Here is an 18523-nt window from a genome sequence, read left to right on the forward strand (position 1 = left end):
AATATTATTGAAATATTTTTTACATCTGGGGAAAGCACAAAGATAATACTTTATGGTGGTAAGGTTGCTTTTTTAATGTGACCTCAAATTTAAAGTCAGGAGCAATTTAGAAAAGTACATATATATTTTCCCTTATTTTCACCCCAAAATAAGCAAAAATTGCCCAAATCATAAAATCTGCCGTTGCTATGGCAACAAGCTCCGGAGGAATTTTTGATGTGACTTTTTGTAACCTACTACCAAAGCCCTTTCACCTCATGTAATAAAAAAATTTTGACCGTTAGCAGGCACATGTGGTTTTTACAAAGAATTGCAATTAAATATGAATCAGGGCCTAATAGTTGGGTTTCTAATGTATTAAATTAAGTCGTGTTGTACGTTTCCGCGTTTGAAACACTGATTTTTTCCTCCCAGGGTGTAGGAGACTTGTATTTACTGGTGTGCAGTGTGCACTCTACAGAGCAGTTTGACTTCACTCATTCCGAGCTTTTTAATATATCTTTTTGAAATATTTGATCATTTTTTACCGGAAAAATGCAAGCCTATTTTTATGGAAATTTATCCATCATAAACTTCAGATACTGCAGAATATAGAAATAAGCAGTGGGAAAGCAGGTGGGACTCTCCAAAGTGGAACCCTTGTAGCGTTGGACGTAAGACACTTTTTATGCGTAGCATTATCAGCTTGCACTACTTGATTTTTGTTACATTTGTACACTTCACCAAGTTTATGGCATAAATTTGCTGAATGTTTATATTGACTATGGGGGTTGTGGCAAAGTCCCAGTTGGGGGGGGGGGGGGTACAAATATAGCTGCCGCTGATCCATCCCATGGCAAGTAACTATTGGTACCAAAAGTTGCAGAGATTATCATCTTGTGATTTACACATTGATTCTGTTTTTTATTTGCAGACTGTAATTTACTAATTTCTAGATGGCGCCGAAAAAAAGAAAGCCTAAGAAGCAACATGATTCAGAGGAAGATGATAAGACAACATCAACAAAGAAAACCAAACCAGAAAAGTCTCAAGAGAATGGTGATGCTGGTGTAGCCAAGAGACCAAGCAAAAGAAAGACACAACCTTCTGAAGAGAGGGAAGGTATATCATCTCCTCCTCAGGAAAGAGGTACCTCACCTCCCAAAAGATCAAGTAAAAGAAAAACACAGCCTGCTCAAGAAGGAGGAGCATTGTCTCCCAAAAGGGCAAGCAAACGAAAGACAATTCCTCCAGAAGGAGTAGGTGCATCACCTCCCAAAAGAGCAAGCAAAAGAAAGCCACAACCTCCTAAAGAAGGAGGTACATCATCTGATTCATCTCCCAAAAGAGCAAACAAAAGAAAAGCACAACCTCCTCAAGAAAGAGAAGGTGGAACATCTCCAAAGAAACCTGCAAAGAAAAATAAAGGGACATCTTCAAATCAAGAAGTGAAGAAAAGGACAAAAGCACCCACCAAAGAACCTGCTAAGAAAGTGAAAAAAGAGGACAAGGAACCTTCAAAGAAAGCATCAAAGACTTCGACCAAGACCAACTCAGGAAAAGGGGATGCGAAGGCAGTTTCAAAGAAAGTTGTTAAAACCAAAGGAAAAAAGAAGACAGTAAAGACTGAAGGAGGAGAGGAGGAAGGAGAAACTGAAGTGACAAGTACAGTGAAGGAGGAGTTGGGTGAAGACTTAGCTTCTACTGAGTCTGAACAAGGAATGACCAAAATGGTGTGTTCAGAGGGGATGAAGTTTCTTGGTGCTCATATGGGAATTGCAGGTTTGTTGCCATGACACCATAATGTAGTATACATTTAGTGGGGATGTACACATTCACACACATCTTTGGTGGGTAACTTTCAAGTTGGGTGGGTCTAAAAGTACCCATTCATCTGACAAATAATAATTTCACTGAGATCAGAATCTGTCACTGACAGTTAGGCTTGTAACTTATTAGAATTATTTGCCTATTGGCATGTGTTTTGAAAGTTATGACACATCCCTGATTATTAGAGCTGAATTTTATGTTGCTGCATATAAAAACTTGGTTGTGTCTTGAGGTAAGAAATCATCAAATTTCTACACTTTTTTTAAAACTTGGAGTCTGAAATATAAGTGAACATTCTCTCTGAAACAAATCTGTGAGAAATATCTCAATGCCGTAAACAATCATAAACATTTTTTTTCTTTCTCTCTTTCTCTCTTTCTCAACCTGAAGGTGGACTTGACAAGGCTGTAATAGGTGCATCCGAAATTGGAGCCAAATCTTTTGCTCTTTTTCTTCGCTCACAGAGACAGTGGCAAGCCAAACCTTTGGATGATAAGGTATACTAGTGATATTTAATAAGTTCAGGTTTTGTATGAATGCATGATAAAACCTCAATTGGAAATGGTATGGATGATTTTAGAATTCCAAGCAAAATTTCTTAAAAAGTAATTTTAAAACAAATTTAATCAATTTAATGTTCTCAGTTGGATCTTAAAATATAAAAATTCTACCTGGATTCACTGGATTGAAATAAAGTTCAAATGGAATTGAGATAATGGTGTCATCATATTCAACAGGGATGAGTGTGGAAATTCCAAATGTATTAGCCTCTAACATGGCTATAATAGTGGTGCTGTAGGATGTTTCATGATGTTGACTGGCTTATACATTATGCAAATTGTAATCTTGTCTGATAAATCGCCACGATGTACCATACAAGATCTAAAGATGGGTGGTATGAGAAGAAAACAACTACTTTATGCCCATATCATACTAGTATTCGCAGCGTTCAATTAAACAATTGCTAGTCAGCGGCGTAGCTGGGATTTTTCCTGGGGGGGGGGGAGGCAAGCATGTATGGGGCGGGAGCCCAAACTAGGGGGGCGGGGCCAAATTGACAATTTTGCCAGGCTTATTGATAATAATCGTATGGTATTGCATATCGTATGGATTCCAATATCTCTCTTTCCCTCCTCTCCCTCTCTCTTCTCTCTTTTTCCTCCTCTCTCTCCCTCCTTTTCCCTCTTTTTTCCTTGCACTAGGGGCGCCATTGTTGCTAGTGATCAAGCGCTGCATTGTCGCGTTTGAAAAATCAGTACTAGTATTCAGTTCTGGCTAGCAACATAGCGTCAAAGTAAGCTTGAAGTCATCAACTGCTTGCGATTTGATGTTAGGGCATGCTAGCCATCTTATAGACCTGATATTACCAATTATTGCTCTTCCTATAGGCGATGTAATTAAGTTACTTCACAAAGAAAAAACACTGTGCTCCTTGCGATTGCTTACAGGCATAGGAAGCTTGGATTTCGGTATGCAAATCCAACAAAAGTCTCTTAGCCTAATTGTGATCATAATGAACTGAAATCTGCTGCTAACATTCTTTTTTCCATACAGGTTGCCGAGAAATTCCGTGCAGCATGCAAGGAGCATAAGTTCTCTCCTTGGCATATTTTACCACATGGTTCATATCTCCTGAATTGTGGCTCACCAAACCCAGAAACACTACAGAAGACAAGAGATACACTCACAGATGAACTGAAGAGATGTGAAAAATTAGGACTGGCTTTGTACAACTTCCATCCAGGTATCGTATCTATTGATAGCTTCAGTGACAATTCCAGTTTTATCAAAGAATGTAAATTTTGAAGGTTCCAATAATAGTGTTTAACTTTTTCTGCCCTTTCAGACCCAACCTTAAAGTCATAATGTACGATCTTTTTTCAGAATTTACCTTTATTTTTTTCAAAACCGATTTTTTGGCATATTTGTAATACTTACACATGTTCTAACTTAAATCTATGAGCAAACTGTCAAATTCGTCCTATTTGTAGTAAAACGGGACGATTTTCTGTTGGTCCGACATAAAGTCATAATTTTTAGATTATGACTTTATGTCGGCCACGATCATAAACCGTAGTCTCAGTACAAAACTAGCTTAGTTACGCTCCCTCCACATGTGGAGGGAGCGTAACCAAACTGGCCGCTGAGGAGACTAACTCTGAGGCCGCACTCGCTGTCCTAATCCAAATAGTGCGAGATGTTTGAGTGATAGAGGTGAAGTTTATGATGTTGTTTCTTTGCAAATTCCCAATGTTTTTAATGTTCCGTCAAAATGTATTGGGAACTTTCATAATGATTGCATAAATATCATTTTAGAAGAAAAATCTAAAAATTTAAAAAGATTGTACATTAAGGCTTTAAAAGTTTGTTGTTATTGCAAAGATTTTATTTTGATTGATGAAAGAGGATGGTCCGATTTCATCACATGCTATTTCCACCATGGTTAGACCTTGGCCCTCGCTCCTCATAATGGAGTTTCATTATGTCATATAATTGCATTCACTTTTCATATGAGTGCCAAAATTTACCCACTTTCAACACATTTTAGCTTGCAAAAACTTCTTTTAACCCTATTATTTCAGATGGTCAATGAAAAAAAATCCATTGATAGCAAAATCTCAATCATGATGTAGAAAAAGTAGGGATGAGATTAACATTGTTGACCACCCTCCTTTAACAATGGCAGTATGTAGGTCTGATGATACCAAATTCTCGCTTCTCTGTTCAGTTGTAAGAATATATAAATAATTGCTTGGAAAGAAATATCTTCTTTGAGTTGTTGGTTTGTTGGGGAGGGTTCCTCTGAATAAATTAGTTTTAATGTATTTTTAGCTGGTGTGTGACCAATAAAGTTGCCATCTTTGTTGTTTTAATATCTACATAATTATAATATATTCCTTATTATAATTTTTTTGGTCATTTTCATCAACAATTAATTAAGGTTCAACTTGTGGACAGATATCAGTGGATGAATGTTTGGACAAAATTGGAGAAACTCTCAACTTGGTGCATAAACAAACAAATAGTGTCATGACTGGTAAGTATTAAAAAATAGTCAATTCATTTATAATAATAGTCTGTCAGAGAAGATTTATAAGCATGCAGTCCCATGATACTACTGAAACATCCGGGTATTTGAGAACCAGTCTAGTAATCACAGAATTTCACACAATTCTTCACTGTTGATTCCCGTTCCAAAGAGGCGATTGTCAAACACTCAAAATATGTCCAAAACTTGGGTCGTTAAACATTTTAAGATGATCCCTGAAAAGAACATCGGTACCCTGTTCAAATGAGCTCTTAATTTGAGGGCTCTGTTGGCATACACTTGAATGTAAGGCAGGAATTCATAGGGAAAATGCCTCAAAATAAATATCAATACATGTGTTGTAATGTTAGATTTATAATTTTTTTCAGTGGTCGAAAATATGAGCCGTCAAGGAAATACTGTTGGAGGAAAATTTGAAGAGTTGCGAGGCATCATAGACCGTGTTGAGGATAAATCACGGGTCGGTGTATGTCTGGACACATGCCATGCATTTGCAGCAGGTGATTGTATAACATGTATATAAATTTGAAATGAGTCCAGAGAGAGTGAAACTCATTTACTCGTATTTCAACGGTGCGCATTATGATTGATCGAGAGCCAGCTGCTCCGTGCCCTCAATTCTATTAAGGGAACTGGAATGAAGCGTTTGACAGCATTTTTGTGGGACATGAGAGCACATCAAACCTATCGAATTGCATTCTGAATACGAAGAATGACTTTCTGATATCAAATAATTTTCATTTTATGAAATTCACGATATAATACAAATTTTATGACAAATTATTAAAATTTGATATTTTTCACATTTGGAGATATAACAGTCCTCGAAGTAAATTTTATAAATTTAATGATATAGTCTTAAAGTGTATGTAGCTGGGAGGAAAAGCCGACGATCAATTGAAAATTTTGACCTTTCATATTGATGATATGGATTTTTTCCCAAAAAGACCTAATTTTTTTTTTTTTGGTGTTTGGTGAAAAAAATCCATATCTTCAATACTGAAAGGTCAAAATTTTCAATTGATCGTCGGCTTTTCATCCCACCTACATACACTTTAGGTAGAAATCATCAGATTTATAAAGTTTACTTCGAGTACTGTTAAATATCAAAAATATCAATGTTTAATGATTTGCCATAAAATGTGTATTACATTGCGAATTTCAAAAAATCAAAATTATTTGATATTAGAAGGCCATTCTTCGTATTCAGAATGCAATTCGATATGTCTGATGTGCTCTAATGTCCCACAATAAATACTGTCCAAACGTTCATACCCATTCCCTTAATGAATCAAAAATTAATTTATCCCATGGCCACATTAACATAAAACTCCATCCAAGTTAGATTTACCATTTCTGAAATGTGACCTGCTCCTGTGAAATGAGCTTAAAATCGCAAGTTGGGAGTTTTGAGACATTCCCGCTATTGAGATACTATTCTTTGTTTGAAAACACCTGTATAGTCAGTGGTATGACCTAGGGACATAATATGCTGTACTCTGTATTCAATTCTGTCCCCATTCACAAAGTACATTCTCTTGGTCAGGCTGATGTCACAAAGGGGAAATAGCCTTGTAAAACTAGTGTGCGCATGTGCAGTTCCCCTTTCTGGAGCTGGTTAATGCACGCTTGTGCAAAGGGGACGAAGGGGACAATGTTCCGGATGTCCGACCGAGTGAATATCACTGCCAATACATGTACCTTCAAACAAAGAACATCAACATCAACTCAACAATTGGAACGTCTCAAAATTCCAAACTTGCGACTTTACGCTCATTTTGTGCAAGCAGGTCACAAATAGGTTGCTTTTAATTCCATAAGCTCCCATAGTATCACCGATCAAGTTGCACAAAATGCACTGGGCCTAATGGTCAGGGTGTTCAACTCAATGATAACAAGGTTGTTGGTTCTTACATACTCCATCATAGGAAATGTGTTGTGTTCCTAGGGAAAGAAATTTTATCTTGCTTGCTTCACTCCACCCAGGTGTAAAATGGGAGAGTAATAATGAATGTGCTTCAATACCATAGGTAGCCAACTGATGTGATTCCTAGTGCAGCCCAGTAAATATAAAACACTAAAAAAATTGCTGTATAAATGCATACATATATTTTTTTATATTTTTCATAAAGAAATGATGTCAGAAAAGTTGTTTTCACCTGTGAGCACAGGCATAATAATAATGTGTTTAAAATGTGACACGATCTGGTCCATGGATGCCAAAGGCAGCAAATTTGAAATTGAGATAAAGGCAAAAACATGGAGTAAATAAAAAACCTAATAAAATACATATAACAAAATACACATCACAAAGCTTCAGAACTTTAGAACCAAGTATGTTAGACCTTTGGTGTTTTCAGTATATGATATAGCCTACATGTATATAATTATAGTAACTCAATTTTCAAAATGCCTCCTCTGCCCCTCTCCCCCATGGAGCAGGTTGTGTCACAAATATGAATCCTTTTGTAAAATGATTCTCATCATCAATCTGTCATTTAATGTGAAATATTCTCATTTCTATTTTCAGGATTTGACCTCTCCACAGAGTCTGGCTATGAATCCATGATGGATGACTTTGACAAGATTGTTGGGTTGAAATACCTCAAAGCTGTACACCTCAATGATTCTAAAGGTAAATATTTAAGGGAAATTAAGGTAAAAGGTAATTATTTTCTGTATTACTTGCTAACACATGCGCGTATGCGTAACATAACTCACGCAATATCCTAAGACTAGGGCACATACTTCACGTGCAGCATAGCTGTTCTGGTAAAAAAAACAAGGAAGAAACTAGCCTACTTTTCATCAGTAAGATTATCAAACTAAATTCCTTCAGTAAATTTTAAAAAAGGTGAAAGATATAATAGAATTCATGTTCACTAAAGGATAAAATCATTACCCCCCCCCCCCCTGTTCATTCTCATGAAATAAGGGAAAATTTGGCTTCATAGAATATGGCTCCAGACCATAGATATTTTCCCTATTTTGTGAACAAACAAGGGGTAACTGCTAGGGTCAGGGTTAAGAGATTAGGGTTAGAAGCAAGGTCTTAGCCAGCGATACGTCCACACGTCTTCAAGACGGGTAATTAAAAAAGTGGACGGATAGAAAAATTCTCAAGCCGTCTAATAGACGGGCAGTTTCACAACCAAAGAAAAATTAAATAAAGGCTTTCACAAATGATGCAACAAACTCCGTATGTTATGTCTCCGCTTCACAAAAAAATTTCATTGTCAACCAATTTCTATTAAGAAACCCCCCAAATCATCGTTATGCAGTCCTATTTATTTATTTTTTTCGCAAACATCGATGAAATCCCTGGCAAAGTTATTTTTACCAGAGTCTGCGGTGTACGTATATCTACATATCACGCCCAAATTATCAGCGCCATCGTATTGGGCGGGCTGATGGGCACAGAAACGGCAACATTCACATTATTTTCGAGAGTGCACAAAAGCACCCAGAAATCCGCCCCTTCCACAAAGCTTTCTAACTATTACGCTATGTTTACGCCCAGTTTGGGCGCATGCAGCAAAGATTTTCGTGAAGTTCCTGGGAAAAGTTGTGATCTATTTTTAACACCACCGATGCGATTATAATGCCGAGGATTTAATGATGAAGCGGCAACAACAGTCAATATGCCAGACCCTGTATTATGCAGTACAAAGTCGAGGCGCATGTATTGCGTGAAGCATATCGTAAACAAAGTATATTATATAACATGAACCAGATTAAAGCTCTTCAATGCTGCATGCTGATCATCCTGCGCACAAAGTTGCTGTGAAAAAAAGTTTTGATATTTGTGGAGAATTTTGCCGAAAATAAAATTAAAAAAAAATTTATAACGTCAATCTTTTCTTTTGATGTAATCAGACCATCAAAATAAAATGATCAAACCCCGGTCAGGATCAAACTAAGCTCCGTTCTTATCGCGCGGCAAAGATCACAGTTCGCCAGGGCCTGAACCTTTTTCTGATGTAAACAAACAGAATCAAATTATAAAGCTGTTATAGCGCGGTTAAGTTGTACCATTATTGTACCACACCATTGCTTTAGATGTTTGCCGCTCAACTCCATACTCCTCACCTCAAAGGGATTTCCCGGGCAGCGTACGGTACCAAGGCCGAAGGTGTGAGTTTAGCCATGTTCTCAATTACGTGGGAAACTGGGAATGTTTATGAATTTAAAAAGAAATGTACGAATCAGCAGTGGCGTAGCCAGGTTTTAGAACCTGGGTGAAGGGGGGGCACAACTTGTAACTCTACCGACAGAAAAAAACAAATTTTGCCGACGGAAGTTGTGAATTGTTGACCCAAATTTGTTTTGCCCAGTGCGCTCCTCAAAAATCCAATTTTAATAGTGTATGTGTGTGTGGGGCACACCGACATCGCGACAAAACTTCCTATACCCCCCCTTGAAGTCTAATGGTGCGTCTCTTATGCACACTTTCGTGATGTTTGAATTTTCATTTCTATTTACATTTTGTATACCTCACCACGCCACATACTTGTTAATTTATGCAGGGAATTATGCATGTGGGTAACTGCTCCCCAGAAAATCCCCAGGTATAACCTGGTCATTGTACATTATACATTGTACACCATGTATTCAGTCATTCACGCCTAGCCTCGATCGCCACATGCTTTTTAATTTTATGCATCTGTGTTACTGCCCATGCGCACTACGATCACAAAATCGCCACTGGGTAAAAGAATCAAGTCTCCCCACGTGCTTGTTAATTTATGTAGGGAATTATGCACCTGGGTGAAGCCTGGATTACTGCCCCACACAAAATCCACAGGTATAAATGACATCTCAAACATTGACCGATTTGATTGTCAACCAATGAAATAATTATGAGCCCGGAGAGAGTTTTTTTTTGGGGGGGGTCAAAGATCTTTTGGCAAACCGAGAGGGAGGGGGAAAGTACGGACCACCTTTTAAATAATACGCACGCTCTAAAATGGCTTAGGGAAACGCTACAGGAACGTTCAATATATGCAAACTTTTCTTCAAATTGGGAACCCACATATTGGCATGTGCAGAGGGGGGAGGGAAAGATTTTTTGGCAGGCCAAGAAGGGGAGTTTTGGCGGGCCAAGGGGGGAGCAATTTTTGGCGAGTCGTTTGCATTTGCAATCCCCCATCCCGCGGGGGGGGGGGGCTCGTAATTATTGCACAGGCCTTTATTACCGTACTTTGTAATGAATTTTTTAAAATTTTTTAAAATTCATTCGCTCGTCTAAAGCATTATTTTTGCACATAGTAAATTGCACCACGTGGCATAACTCGATGCTCACGATGAGGGGGTTTCCCAGGGACCGAGTGAGCCTGGCGATTGAGACGCTACAAACAGCTTTATTTTCGTGAGAAATGAGTGATTTAATTTAAAAGGTAAGCAATTAAGATAAACCTTGACATGTACGGCAACTTGAATAGTTTGAAACTTTGAGATTTTATGTAAATGTTTGATGTTGCAATGTGTTTCACGATCGTATCTAATTTTCGTAGGCCTATGTAACATTTTGATTTATGAACAGAAAAATTGGTCCCAGATACATCAAAATTTCGGTCCTAAATTAGCTTAAATCCTCGAGGCGTCCGGGGCTTCGCCCTGGATTCCCTAACAGGGCTTTGCCCTGTACCCCATCAGGGGCCCTAAGGCGGGTCCCTGGACCCCACCCGTTCACGGCTTCGTGCCAAGGCGCTCGCAGTGCCCGCTACGCGTGCACTAGGACTTAAAACATTAAAGTTTGTATTTTTACATAATTATAATTTTTGGACGGGTAACTTTCAAATCCTGGCTAAGACCCTGGTTAGAAGTATTGGTTGGAGGTATATTGAACATAATTCTTTTAAGATTTATGTTCAATAATAATAATAAAAGTTCTGAATATCTGTTCAGTTTTTAAAGAGCAACCAGATACGGAAAAGTTAAGACACCCTTTGTGATTTGTCATTAACAACCTAACACATGGTCTCTGGGATAGCCTAGTTCATTGAAAGTAAGTGGGGTCAACAGAACTCATTAGAGAGCTTGCGGAATGAAGTTACTGGAACTTTAACGGCAACTTCAAAAATATCGATTCGATTTCTTGCTCAACTTCACTTCAACGCGAACGTCAGATTGGTTTCTGTACCAACAGCGTCTTGTTGCAACTAGGGAAGTGTATCAATGGGTGATCAAAAGAAGGGTATGTAAAAGCGACTGCATCAAATTTCTCCCTTTTGTTTGCTGAAGTGGTTTGTTGGTAACACTTATTACAATAGGCGCTTAGTTTGAATAAACATGGATTACATCTCTTGGCGATGACCAATGCAATGGGAATTAGGCCTATGTTATGAGCTATACGCTAATATTATACTTCTAAACATGTTTCAATTAAATATTCTTGTGATATGCCTATTATTGTCCCGGATTATTATAATAAAAGCTCAATTATTATTCCAGTAAACGCCAGCTTTGTCAATTTTATATTTCCATCAGGACACAAGCCCATTTTATCTGTTTGCTCTCCCTAGCCCCCCCCCACCATCACCACCTCTCCATATCATCCCCTCCCTCCATCTATTCATCTATCCTCACTTTCCCACTCCCCAGTGGCGTTGCCAGGAGTTTTCTTTTAGGAGGGCAAGGACTCCTCTTTGCATTCTGATCGAATTAAATATATCTCTCCTAATGATCCTCATTTTGTTCTTTAAAAACTCCCAGAATTTTGAATTTCAACCAACATATTTCTGGATGCTCCTTTTCTGACATTCTTATTTTTTGTAACAAATAGGCCTCCTCTTTTAATAATGAATAATTTGGTTGACATACAATACCCATAGGCCTATAATATGCGTATAATAGCGTGGCACATGTTAAACCAGCTTTCTGCTGAATTGGGGTACATAATGTAGGCCTAAATGAATAAAATAATAATTAAATAAAATACCTGAACAGTACAAACATATTTGGTTATATAGAGGTGTAATTATAAGACACGCAACGTTGTAAAAAAATGTTCACAGTAGCTGCAATTCGCAGAAGTTCACTACACTGCTGGGTCGCGTAAAATCAGTCAATTTTACTGGAACTTAATCCCCTTGGCGTTGAAGTCAAGCCAAAACTTGGTTCCATAAGCTGATTTGGTGTACGTCATGAGCACACACAAATGTATATATCAAGTGTGACGTTTGGAACAAAATTTATTTTGATCTAATTCAATCAGTAATTTTTAGCATCATGTGGCATGTTTTTTACCCAAACCAAATTAGATTTCCAATAATTGGTCTATTAACTAGACAATACAAAAGTGGTAATTATGTAGTCTATGAGGAAATATGCAAACCATTGTTTTAATTATGACGTATTTTCATCATAATTTACGGCACACTATAGATTCTGGCGTTAACTTTAACTTCAAGCGGCTTTAATAGCTTTTAATGGCAGAGTGGTTTTGAATACATAATCCTCTATAATCCTCTAGACGTTAAAGTTAAAGTTAAAGTAACTTCATTTCGCAAGCTCTCTATTACATCTAATCAGGGTCTCCGTAATAAACCGACACTTGGCATCTGTGGGATTTTGTGAAGAAATAAATTTATGTAATATTCTCCTTATCCCGTGTGCTTTCTTTTCACTATCCCATATTTTTAGGTAAAGTTGGCAGCCATCTTGACAGACATGAAAACATTGGCAAAGGCTTCATTGGTTTGAAGACATTCAGAAGACTTATGAATGATCCTCGATTTAATGGCATACCTATTGTACTAGAGACTCCAGCTGAGTAAGTCTACATACAAATAAAGATCTATTATGAGGAAATTCCTAGCACTAACCCTGAAAATAGTAATATAGGGACATGTTGAGGTGAAAACTTCTTTAAATCCTATTGAAAATTGCTGGAAAACAGCTGGTGCCCCCTTAATCAAGGCCGGCTCCCCCATTCAAGCCTGGAAATAAGCAGACCGGAACCAGGAGCAATTATTTGTTTTTGAACATTGCTCCTTGTTCACTGGGATTTTTCAAGTACCAGGAGCAATTTTCAAATAATAAATCCTTTTCTGCATATACAATATAGCCCCGTATATAGCATTCCAGCACTATTGCATCAAGTGCAAAAACTGGAACCAGGAGCAATTTTCTAAAATAAACTGCTCCTGGTTCATGTGAATTTTACAAGAACCAGGAGCAATTGGTGGCTTTATGAGGCCAAATTTGCTCCCTGCGCCAAATTCTATAGCACTAATTTTGATATTATTTCTAGCTGAAATTATGCCCAGTTGCTGAGCGATTAATTTACATCCAGCATTCCATTAAAGTGGAAACAGCTTGGATTTTGGTAACAATATAATGTTAAAATTTCCACATGCCTGCCCAGCATGTCCACATAGAAATCCATTTACCTGACTTGATATGTGATCTGCCCTGCTCTTTTCCAAGTTTGTACACCCCATGTTACAGATTTACAACAGTTGACAGGAGTCGCCAATTATCATTGTGGCACTTTTTTTCTTATCCATATTTATTTTGATAGGGAGGATACAACTTATGAGAAGGAAATCCGCCTGCTGTATTCAATGCAAGATGCAAAGAAGTAAGATTGAAACCCCCATACCAATATCAAAAACAGAGCTGGAGTAACTTACAGACTACAGACCAAGTCATCCAGATTTTTCTCCTGTGATGTATTCAATATTTAAATTTGTAGGTAATCAGGTATGTTCAGACATGAATGTTTCAAAGGATCATTTACTATTCTGTATTTTAGTAGTGTTATTATGCTTCACATTAACCAAGCTGAGATTAAGGACTGGTATTACAAAAAAAGGTCCACTTTCTGTAAGTCCCTCCCAAAATAAAATCTTGACTACAGGCCTGCCCAAAAATATTTGCTATTGAAAAGTGATATATACCGTATTCATTCCAATAACCGACCAGGTCGCTTAACAAAATCACTTTGGATGGGTGCTTATTTTTTACATTGTTTACATAATTACATATGTAAAAAAATGGCCCAGAATATGGACTTTGTGTGTAGATGGCTAGTTGCATGCATGGATTCTGCGTATAATGATAGAGGATCATGTGTAATAAAGTCACTCGGTAGGTTCTTATAGGGGCTTTTAAATAAAGAAATGACCAAAGTGATGGAGTGTAAGGTAATGTTGAATTTACACTCCATCACTATTTGCCCTTTGCACGGATCCGCCATCTTGCTACCAAAACGAGGTTCTCCCTGCAAACGCATGTGCAAAATGTGAATTAATTGTTTCCCGCACTTTTCTAGTAATGTGTCAGAAAGCGTTTGCAGCATGTACGTGGTAATTAAAGCATGCGTTTGACAGGCGTATGCATGCACCACACGCACTTTGCCGGTAGAACCTTGTTTTGAATTGACCGTGCGATCAATGAATGGCAATTTTTTGTTGTTGAAAAAGTGACAGATCACTTTTCAATAGCAATCAGATTTGGGCAGGCCCATGGTCAGGATTTTAATTTAGGGGGGTAACCTATGTAGATTTTTTGTGTGTAAAAAGTGCAAAATTATGCAAAAAGGTTGATCTCAAAAAGAAATGAGTGGTGAAAAGTCAAGGAGTGGAAATAAGTGCTGCCCACACAGCTCAGTCAGCATTCCAAGGGCCAGAGTTAGCATTCCAGCTTCAAATTAACATATAACATGGTCATGACAAAAAACTTGCCATCCAAATTTCCAGAGATTCACTTTCTCTATACAAAGGATGCATCCAATAACAGTGAACCATCACATCACCATTACAATTGCTACAGGCCTAGATTTGAGGGTTTCCAGCACATCAGATGGCAACAAGTGTGCAAATTGATTTTTTCCAGATTACAATAAAGAACATATTGTATTTACATTTTGTTGATATTAGTTTGGCTAAAGTTGTTTTCTTTAAACTTCCGTAGTCGTGCCTGTGCGTATCGCGTACACGAGCGTAAACACAAAAGCAATAAACAATCACGCTGATTGGGTGATCAATGCACTTGACAACAAGCCGGCTGACCCATTGGTCTTCGCCAAGCGGTAGCGTAGTAGGCTTAACCTTGTCACTTCTACGCCGATCGCAATTCACCAGCGATGCACTCGGACCACGGCAGTTTAAAGAAAACAACTTTAGATTGTGCGATGCGATACAGGCTATATTATTATTATTATTATTGTGCCTGGGTACATTCCACAATCTTGTCAAGGACATCAAAGTCCAATATTATGATTTGTTATCTAAAGTTTGTAACAAAGATTGATTTTGTGTCGATCAGGAAAAGATATTATATTGTTATCATAAACATATTATCATTGCTCAAAGATACCATGACAACTGTCACATGCATAATACTAATTTTGGGACACTCTAATATATGTTCCCATGTATATTCATATAGTGACCAAACTTAGCAGCTTGTGGCATTTTGGGGGTTGGAACTTCAACCAAACAGTATACTAAGTAGAAGATAGGGGGATGTGGTAAAAGTGTTTGTGATTTATTATACCGCTTCATAATATTATATTTTTCCTTGTTTATACTGTTCGTTTTACAAAAATATTAAAATACGGTAACCATGCATTGACAAAAACTTGTTCAATTGGCAACTGGGGCAAAAATTGGTGGTATTCTTTGCCTGTTGTTTCATTTTGACTCTGGCTTAATCAAAAAGCTTGCTATGCCACTACTGCTCTGGAGGTGCATTACTCCAGAGCCCAAAAAAGTACAGCACTAAGTTTTGGGATTGAAAATATATCTTATTTTGTCATTATAAAACATAGAACAAGCTTAATTCTTTATTTGAAACTAACTGGCAATAAAAGCCAAATTTCATTTTTTTTGTAAATATGAGCCAACAACATGCAGTTTTGCATGTTTTGACAATTATTACAGTCACAAAATTTATAGATTTTGCACAAGTAGCATTGAGAATCTTTAGTATAGGCTACAGATATTGTAATCTTACAATTCTCGCGATTCCAAATACAGCGCGCCACCAACGACGGCAGTGAAAATGGGCATTTCCCGTGTCTGGGATCGACATCCTTTTTCATCAACCATAGCTGACCATGTTTGTGATTATTACTCTAAAAACACAATGTTTTATAGTACTTTTTAAAATTTTTTGAGATTTTCTGTGTTGAAGTGAAATATTGCAGTTTGATATTCACAGATATGTCCTTTTCTAAAAGCCGCAAACTTGATGTTGATACTATGTAGGTGTTTCCTTTTTGTTATAGGCCTACATTTTCTAAAACCGCCCTTTTTGTTTTTAAACTTTACGATGCTTTTCAGCCCGATACGTGCGATCCTAGTCAATGCGAAGTAGTCCTAGGCCTGTCCTTTTTTAATGGAAAACGCATAGGTTTTACTTTGGTTATTAGAATAAATTGTTTTAATTCTTTCTGAATTTATTGTTTGTTCAATACGATAATAATATATCACCAGGATACTTAAGAACATCCATACTATTAGGTGTTGCGTTTTTGTAATCGGCCTACATTTTCTAAAAATGAGGTTTTTTTTGCACGAAGGCGCTTATAGCGGCCCGCCGCGCGGGATAGGCCTATAGCAAAGAAATTCAAGTAAATTTAAAAAAGATTCTTAACGTCTCTTTACTTATAAACATGCATCACATTGGTTTGCCGTTTTTGTTATTATTGTAATTGTTTGATTTGTCCTTAAGTTATTTTTAGCCTAAATTTGTATTTTTAATTATATATTACTATCAAACATTAAAAAAATTACGATCGCAATAAAAACACTTTAATATTAATTCATGTTTCTTTTTCATATTTTATTTTTACTTCCGCTTTCTTGCATGTCATACCATCTTTATTTCATCTTTCCCCTTTAATAATTCACAACCCAAGGAAATTTACTCTTAATGTAGGCCTAGGCCTACTCCCAAATAGCATTTGAGTTATAGAGTTATTTTTAAGTCATATTATCGGTCGGCACAACATTGAAAAATTAAAAACTTTTTCGACTAAATATTCAATTGGACAATTTTAAACACCTAGGCCTAGGCCTATACATGTTTTTTTTAAAAAGAAAAAGAAAATGGGAAAGATTTTAATCTTTCCCATTTTCTTTTTCTTTCTCATGAAATTATAAGTCAACACTGTGAAAAGAACTGAACTGTAGTGTAGCCCAACCTTTATGGCATTGTGGACTTTGACCAAATTGGAAAGGTTTAAATTTAAAAAAAACCTTAATCACGCATGGTAATAATTATGGGAAAAGTTATCCAAAGAAGAAATAAAAAAGGTACAAATTTGCGTTTTAGATTAAATTTCCTGTTTGAAATTGTCTTGCATCAAAAGTAGTTGCTATTATAGACCTACCCAAACTCGAAAATTGACATTTTGACATCGGGTCTATAGGCCTAGATGGTCGATCAGAGACATCAACATTTTTGAAATCGAGTTTTAACCATAGATATGGTTGAATAGGAATAGAGTACATTTGAAATTCGAAAACGTTTTAATCGTATTAATAAAAATAAATGCTTTACGCTGTCCATGCATATTTTTCAGTGTTCTTTTCTTGTAAACGAGAGCCCTAAAGTATTTTCCCAAGCGCCTCGGATCGGGTTCGGAAAAGTTTGAAAATAAGCGTTTAATTGATGCCCATTATTTTGTGTGGGAATAGGCCTAACACTCTGAACATTCACAGAGGTAGGCCTAAACCATGACTGTCGAAATTAACTTTTAAAAGGAGGCAGAAATGGAATAAAAATCGTTGGAGGGTTGAATCAACAGCTGATCATCATCAACGTAAATAAACAAAAGTGGTTGAGTAATCCATAGCAACACTCGATCGTTTCCGTTTCCTGGGTCTATGGTTCATCGTCGACGCGTCATGGATGTCGACTTTTACCCATGATGCTCTGCGCGAAGTAGATCAGCCAGGCGTGATCGTAGGTGGCGCGCTGTATTTGGAATCGCGAGAATTTTACCCAGGGGGGCCACTTGTATTTCAAGGTGGACACCATGCTCGTTTAAAAAAACAAGTAAAAAGGGTTGTTTTTCAGCATTGGGCAAGTACAGCGCTGTACCTGTTTAGGGTGTCAAAAACGAAAAAAATCAGGAAAAAGGGTATACTTTTCCAAGCAAAATACTTGCTTAGGCCTTTTTAGGGTACCAAAGTTTAATGGCAAAATCAAAAAGGGTGAAATAGACTATGTTTGGTTTCTATCAGAACAAATCATAGGGTAAAACATTAAGAAACATCAAACTACTTATATTAAACAAGAACCTGAACCTGAATTTTTACTTTCTTAGTGTTAAAAAAATGTCAAAATACTTGTTTAGGGTATGTTTTGCATGCGCTGAGTAATACTCGTTTAGGGTGCGTTTCGAGAGTCCATACATGAGCATGGTGTCCATCACGTAATGTAAGTGCCCCCCCTCACCCCCCGGGCAATTTTATGTTCATTTTATTAACTGTATAGACCTTGGCTCTGAGCTTGCTTATAAAATAAAATAAAACAGTAAATGCATTTGATAAAAATTAGAGTGTACAGGCTGAAAATTTTGCACAAGTCTTTGGGCTTGATTATTACAGCATGCAAAAACAACCATAGAACACATCTTTTTGGTCCTTTTCCCAAAAATTTGCCAAATATTAAAATTTTGCATTACCTGCCAGTTATTTTCAAGGATTA

At 37.1% G+C, this 18523-nt stretch overlaps 1 protein-coding gene across 1 annotated transcript; it reads left to right on the forward strand.

Annotated features, from left to right (window-relative positions):
* The first annotated feature begins 918 nt into the window (after nucleotides 1-918).
* On the forward strand, nucleotides 919-13490 carry LOC140149673 (probable endonuclease 4). Its single transcript, XM_072171751.1, has 8 exons — nucleotides 919-1761; nucleotides 2200-2306; nucleotides 3364-3553; nucleotides 4751-4846; nucleotides 5227-5358; nucleotides 7389-7493; nucleotides 12503-12632; nucleotides 13383-13490. The coding sequence occupies exons 1-8, from the start codon at nucleotides 936-938 to the stop codon at nucleotides 13444-13446; spliced, it is 1650 nt and encodes a 549-aa protein (XP_072027852.1). The 5' UTR covers nucleotides 919-935; the 3' UTR covers nucleotides 13447-13490.
* The last annotated feature ends 5033 nt before the right edge of the window (nucleotides 13491-18523 follow it).

This window comes from Amphiura filiformis, chromosome 4, assembly GCF_039555335.1.
Source record: "Amphiura filiformis chromosome 4, Afil_fr2py, whole genome shotgun sequence".
NCBI lineage: Eukaryota > Metazoa > Echinodermata > Ophiuroidea > Amphilepidida > Amphiuridae > Amphiura > Amphiura filiformis.

Bases quoted from the DNA above. Each gene is read 5' to 3' on its own strand.
- LOC140149673 (XM_072171751.1), top strand. From the start codon at position 936: ATGGCGCCGAAAAAAAGAAAGCCTAAGAAGCAACATGATTCAGAGGAA. The intron at 1,762-2,199 runs GTTTGTTGCCAT...CTCAACCTGAAG, and splicing joins TGCTCATATGGGAATTGCAG to GTGGACTTGACAAGGCTGTA. The intron at 7,494-12,502 runs GTAAATATTTAA...CCATATTTTTAG, and splicing joins ACACCTCAATGATTCTAAAG to GTAAAGTTGGCAGCCATCTT.